This window comes from Arachis hypogaea, chromosome 11 (genome assembly GCF_003086295.3).
Source record: "Arachis hypogaea cultivar Tifrunner chromosome 11, arahy.Tifrunner.gnm2.J5K5, whole genome shotgun sequence".
Lineage (NCBI taxonomy): Eukaryota > Viridiplantae > Streptophyta > Magnoliopsida > Fabales > Fabaceae > Arachis > Arachis hypogaea.
The window spans coordinates 146,007,024-146,014,097 of NC_092046.1; the positions used below are offsets into that span (position 1 = coordinate 146,007,024).

At 29.9% G+C, this 7,074-nt stretch overlaps 1 protein-coding gene across 1 annotated transcript; it reads left to right on the forward strand.

Annotated features, from left to right (window-relative positions):
* The first annotated feature begins 3,394 nt into the window (after positions 1 to 3,394).
* Positions 3,395 to 4,951, forward strand: LOC112724122 (uncharacterized). Its single transcript, XM_025775386.2, has 5 exons — positions 3,395 to 3,539; positions 3,629 to 3,663; positions 3,755 to 3,830; positions 4,260 to 4,315; positions 4,432 to 4,951. The coding sequence occupies exons 1-5, from the start codon at positions 3,476 to 3,478 to the stop codon at positions 4,651 to 4,653; spliced, it is 453 nt and encodes a 150-aa protein (XP_025631171.1). The 5' UTR covers positions 3,395 to 3,475; the 3' UTR covers positions 4,654 to 4,951.
* The last annotated feature ends 2,123 nt before the right edge of the window (positions 4,952 to 7,074 follow it).

The window sequence follows — 7,074 nt, forward strand, 5'->3', positions numbered from 1 at the left end:
TTTTTATTATTTTTGTTAATTTTTTTATAATTATATTTTTTTAAAATTTTTTAAATAAAAAAATGAGAATAAATTAAATTTTTTAAATTTATTCGAATTTATTATCAAACAGAATATAAGAGCACAAAAATTAATGTCTATTCTTTTTTATCTTATTTTATTTTAAAAAACAAACGCAACTTAAAATACATTATTAAGAGTTAAGACACTTAATTAACTTGTGGACCGCAAATATACATGTATCAGATATTTATAAATTACACATTATTTGATACGATGAAATATGTGGTAGCTGTTTAGTTTTACCAAAGCAACAGTAGTGACGATGTGTGCTACAGATAGATGATATATAGATCCTCGCTTCTTCTTGAGAGCGACAATTATTCTTATCTCATCTGCTCTTTCCCACACACTTTTCTCACTGTTTCCCAACAATAATCTTAATTCATCGTAGCCTTATATTTAATCAATTCCATGTTATGTAATAGTTATACCACACAAGATATATAGTGTAACTATCATGCTAATTTTTGGTCTATTTTATTCGGACACATTTTGAGTAAACAGACAATGATATTAAAAATACATTTTCTTATATTTTAGGTTGTATTTATTTATAGGAGAATAGCTCCTCTCAATTTTTTTTTAATTGATAAAGTATACTATTTTATTTTATACTCTTTAAGTAAAACAAAAAAAAATTATGTAAAAAAAATATTAAAAAATAAGAGATTATATTTTACCAAATAATTAAAAAAATAAAAAAATTCACCCCATTTATAGGTATAAAATATTGAGATAAAAATATAAAGATATAAAATTATTTTTAATAGGTAAAACATAAATAAAAATAGAGCAATGCTAGGGGGTCAGCAACATTTGTGATTGGTAGCCATCAACTAGCCATCAATAATGATTTGATGGTGTGAGATTTCATCCAATGGCTCACCTTTTTCTGCTGGTTCCAAAATGCAATAAAATTGCTGGCCCCTAGACTTTTCCATAAAAATATTATATTTTAAAATATTAAATTAATATAAATACTAATAAAAAATAATAGAAACTCAGGTACAGTCAACGTGAAGTTGATAACTGAGAACCGTTAGATGAAAATTTAGTCAAATATTCAAATCATTTAACGATTCTCAACTATTAACTTCACGTAAAGTTGGCTGCACCTGAGTTTTCATCATAAAAAATACCGTATATTTTGTTCCCAAATTCAAATGCAGCTTTATATTTAAATTAGTATTAGTTGATTTTTGAATTTTTTACGCTAAAAAGCCTAAAAGTATTACACTGGTAGGGTTGTCCGACAAAGAGGCATGTCCGAAGATTAGTGAATAATTGAAAATAGAATAGGATTAAAATTTGCAAGTATGGGTGCATGGTAACTAACAGTAATATGTTATTTAAGGGGAGCGATCTGATTGGAGAAAGCGCAAAGTAAGTGTGAGTGTTCCCGTGCAGGCCAGAGACGAAACAACACGCGTGAAATGGCGGTGCCCACGTGGTCAATGCTCTGCCATGTCACACTGAGATGTCGACGTCCACGTGGATTGCCCCATCATACCCACTAAACGACAAACTCCAACTTACCCATTCCTTGCCATCATAATCAAGATTAAGACAATAATGTAACTCTATACTTATTTATTTATACAGTGATAGAACAAGTGTTGGGGAAACCTAAGCTAACATAGCATATAATAACATACAAGCTGTCTTAAATCTTAACGTAAAATTGGACTGCCTCTATAAGTAGCTAGCTAGGTACGTAGCTATATAGAGCACAAGTGAAAATTTTTCACAAGAGTAAAAAACTTGCTCTTGTACCATTGTTGCACAAGACTGAACGAGACACAACCCAAAGGCTCCAATTTGTAAACATGGAAATTAATTACATACAAAAAACAACAGTGAACCACTATTTGAATCCGCTGACATTCAATCTCTTCTATCTTCTAATTCATCGGATTGGGTTGCTAGTCCAATCTGTAGTGGATAAATTCGTGTTCAAATGCTGTAACAACTCTATTGTCTATTCATTCAATTTGCACCTTTAGTTTATGCAAAAGTATAGGTAGACAATGAAAATATTAAATAATATGAACAATAGATATATCGAATATTTAATTCACTAAGCGTGTAGATAGTTATTTTAATATAAAAATTTAGGTGAGTAATTTGGAGTGTAGTTTATTTTACTTGAATTGGGCGAATTTTTGGGCCTATTGGTCTGTCACTAGCCAATCATGGGATGGGTTGTTACATGCATAAGGCGGGGTTGGAATCCCCAACACTTATTTAAGACAAGTGAACTAACCACTCGACTAACTCAAGTTGGTTTTTCGTTATAAATTCTTATCTATACAAAAATAAATATGTATTTATTTATATATAAAAAAGTAGTAAATATTTATAAGACAACTCAAATTAAAAAAGTTTAACACTAAATAAAATGTTGTAAAGCACTGAAATAAATCATGAAGCAAAATTAGATCTTTAGATATTAATTAAGCATGATAACAAACTTAAATTATAATTTATATTCTAAAAGAATTTGTCTTGTAGATTCAATTTTCAATGTTGACATAAGAATATTTATATATAAGTATTTTTATGAATTCTGATGATGTTTACAAACAAATTAAACCTTGGCCTTGATACGAATCTACATAAATTTTCTACCTAAACTTTAGATCGTTTATAACTGGTTCATGAAAGTCTTACCATGGTACAATTAACCCAAAAGACTGTAGCATTCTCTGACCCCAAATTAGAGAAAATGTGCATTTTAATGTTTCAATGCTTTTCATGTTTTGTTTGAACTCCCAGCCTTTCCTCTTAGAGCCAGTACCTTCTTTTTAACAATAATAGTGATATTTACATTATTAATATACATATTTATAATATAAAAAATAATGTTTTTGGTCCTTTTCATTTTTATTCAACTACTTTGAGAAAGATAGTGAATATACAACATACATTTTTCCATTTTATTTTTTAATAATGCAATAAATATATATTAGAGGCCTAAACATAGATCCTTATCTGTTTAACATTCTTTCCACCTTTTAAATCAAATTCTAAGCCTTTATTAGTACATACGCACACCTAATTAAAAAAGAGCTTAAATAATGATTGGGAGTTGAAATGATTAATTAATTAATTAGTCAGGACTAATTTATTTATTATATTGACATACATATTGGTTGACAGTTTATTGATGAGTACAAAGGCAACAAATAAAAAACAAAAAAAAATAAAGGAAGAAGGAAAAAATCCAAATCCGAAATTTAAGTTAAAGTTGAATAATGTGGACCACCTAAAATGACTCTGATCTTTATATATATATATATATATATATATATATATATAGCAAGCAGCCATCCCCATCTTCTTCCACCCCCATCAACTACTCAACACAACTTTCAAATTCTCTAATTAAGTTCTTCAAGAAGTTAATTAAACGATGATGAAGCCTTCTTTTGTAGCTTATCTTATTCTTTTGTCACTCATTCTTACAAGAGTTCAAGGTAATTAATTAATTAATAGCATCATATATCACCACTTCATCATTATTTCTACTTAATCTTGATTTATTTGTTTTGTTTTGTGCATGTAGGGATTCGAGTTATAATGGAACATAACAAACAACATGTAGGTTTCATACATAAATTCCTCAGTTAGTTAATTTGTTAATTATTAATTAGTAGTTTAATTAATTTGAATTATATATTTGTGAGTACAGAAAGAGGAGGAAAGTGCTGCTTTGTTGAAAAGAAGTAGTAATGGATGCAAATTCAAAGAGGAAGAAGAATGCACAGGTACCAACAAGAAGAAAAGAGTACACACAAATTCAAACAACCCCTTATCATACATTCATGAAGATTACTATCGACCTAGACGCCATAGACCTAGACACCATTAACTACTTACTACACTTTATTAAACCTTCCTTATTATTATATATTATTACCAAAATTAAAGGATAATAATGTATTATTATTATTCATTACCTTCCTGCAAGTTTTGTTAATTATTATTATTATTATTAATTCATTTTAATTCCCCTCTGATGTCCTGTCCCTCTAGTTTGGCTTAGCAATGCAGCATGCAACTACTTGATTTAGTTAATTAGTACTAATTAATTAATTAATCTCCCTATGTACCATATAAAATTATATATAAGAGCATCAATTAATTACTATTAAGCATATTGAATATTATTGTTGTATGTTATTATGTTGGTGCAGGAAAGATAAAGAATAGGAAACTTGTTACCACTACTACCCTCACCACCATTCCAAAGGTTGGTTTATTATCATAGATCATAAAACAAACTAATAAACTAAAATAATAAAAAAAAATTAAACCTTGGAATTTGTTCTTTTTTTCCTCTTTATAATATATGCTCCATATGCACAGAATAATGATGAAGCTGATGAGCAGCACTTCCCAGCACTAAATAATGGAACCACAAGAAATTATATGAAAGTAGTGAATAATGAAGCTGAGGGTATAAAAGTAAATAAACCAGCTACTTCTTCAAAGAGCAAGAAGGATGATGAGAACTACTACCCTGACATGGAAGACATTGTTGAGATGGATTATTCTCCGGCAAGGAGAAAGCCTCCCATACACAACTGAGTCCTACTTAGGGAACACCACCAATTACATATACAATAATATTATTAATTCTTACTAGACAAAGTTTAATATATCATCATCTAATTAAAAAATCTTATAGTAGTATATATAATTATATATATTATATATGGACAGATCAGAGCCGAAGTTATTGGACACAGCATTACCGAAATGCTGCAGTTTTTTTAGGGTTAGGAATCATCATTTGTACATTATTATTATTATATTACTTGTTACCTTTATTCATTACCATCATATATTAATATTAATCTATATATCTTACATACCTTTTTGCTATACATTAGGTTGTTAGCTTCAAAAATCGCGAACTAGCGTCTTAATTAGGTTTAGATGAAGATTTTAATATCAATTCTGCTAAATAGACAACCAAGATAGTAAACAATGTGAATAATAGATTATATGCTAAGTTCACTAAACATGAATAAATTTAATTAATTTAAAATTTAAAATTAAAATTAATTTTTTTAACCTATTGTTAGGTTGTTCAGAAAAAAATATTGTTTTTCTATGCTAAAAATATCAGGCTTATATTACTTGTTTTTAATTTGATAACTTAAAAGAAATAGTAAAGTAGGGCCAATAATGATAAACATACCAATTGCTAATTTTATTCTTACAGTAATATTTTACAGTAATATTAAAAAGACAAAAAAAAAATTTATCTTATTATTTAATATTTGTTAATGCTTACAAATTATAATAATAATTATTGTATAAATGTTAAATAAAAGGCTGATTTTGATTAATTCTTTTTTCTTATCAAATATATGTTGAAATACAAATACACATTGAAAATAAATTAAATCACACATGTATTTATACACAAATACATTAATGACTGATTTTAGTGGTTGATTTAATATACAAACAGTATTTCTCATTTTATACTAATAACTTCTTTTAGCATATACATATAACGAATTTGGATCCTCTAAAGTTTAAATTTCTCTAAAGTGTAATCTCTCACCATTTATTTTATAGGTGGGACCAAAAATAAATTTTCATTGCATAATCCATGCATAATGAAAAGAGTGCAAAAGTACTTGGCCTTTAATTACTACTACGTACTACAACCTGATGCCTTAGTCCTTAGCCTCAGCTAGAGGCAAGTTTGTATCCCCACATATACATTAATTATTGTGCAAACTTGTGGGTACAATTGCCGATTGACAATTGCGAAATGCAATTGCCGTTCTCTATCTACAAACACATACATACTAACTCATCCTAGGACAGAGAGAGATAGATAGACAGTGATGTATGTGGATGTAGTGTGGGGATGCATGAATGCATGCAAGCGTGGTTTGTCTTTGCATGTTTCAAGAGCCAAGAGATTGAGGGAGAGGGAGTGAATTGAACAGGTCCTGTTGTCGATGCTAGTATAAGCAATTGGGGCCACCGTGTTTCACATATTCATTGCAATGGTAACCATGGCCCCTTCTTAAATGTGGGCTCACATGTTAGACGGTGGATCATTCATGTCCAAAAGATGACCTCACCTTGATAATACCAAGAAGAAAAAAGAAATGAGTTCAATTTGATAAAATATACCTAGTTATTTAATCAAGTTGAGTTGGTTTAGTAGTTAATTCACTAGTCTGTTTAAGTAAGTGTTGGAGATTCGAATTCCACCTTATGCATGCAGTAACCCATTGGCCAGTACAAATCTTTAAATAGAACTCAATATTGCGACAGATTAGTAGTTCTTAACTTGCCGAGTTAAGAGACACCGTAAGAAACCAAAAAATATATATTTATATATATACTATTTGTTCAATATCCGTCGTGTTAGCTTCATGTTTAATGGAAAAAATAAAAATCAAAACTCCTCTTCTCCTATCTCTTTATTCACTCTACCTCTCACACGTTTTTCATATTAGGTTAGGGTTTAGAGAGAAGAGTATCCCGGCTCTCTCTTTCTTTATGCCCTGCTCCTTCTCACTCTCTCACAATGATGAAAAATCCAAAGGGTCCCCGAGTAGATCCTCACCTCCCTCGAGGAACACAGCACCGCCGCGCTCCTTTGAGTCTCCCGTGCCACCCGTGATGTCATCCGACTCCATGATGGTGCCGTTTTTTTTCGCACCGCCTCTCCGCCATCCTTTAGAAACTCAAGAAGGTATTTGTATCTGCTATAATGTGCGATTTACTATACCTAAATTTGAGATAAAATCAAAAATTTTATATTTGTCTCGCTTTGAGCTCAGAAATTTTTAATCTCTCTCGATTTCTCTCCCAAACCCTAGGTTCTCAACCCCACCATCCATATTCTGGTTCATATTTATTTTTAATCGTCGCTGTTTTTTCGTGATTTTCATTGCTTGGTTCTTTTTTACGCCAAGAAAACTAACCTAATTGCGTTGATTATAGCTCCTGTCATGAAAGTCGCAAAGTGGAATG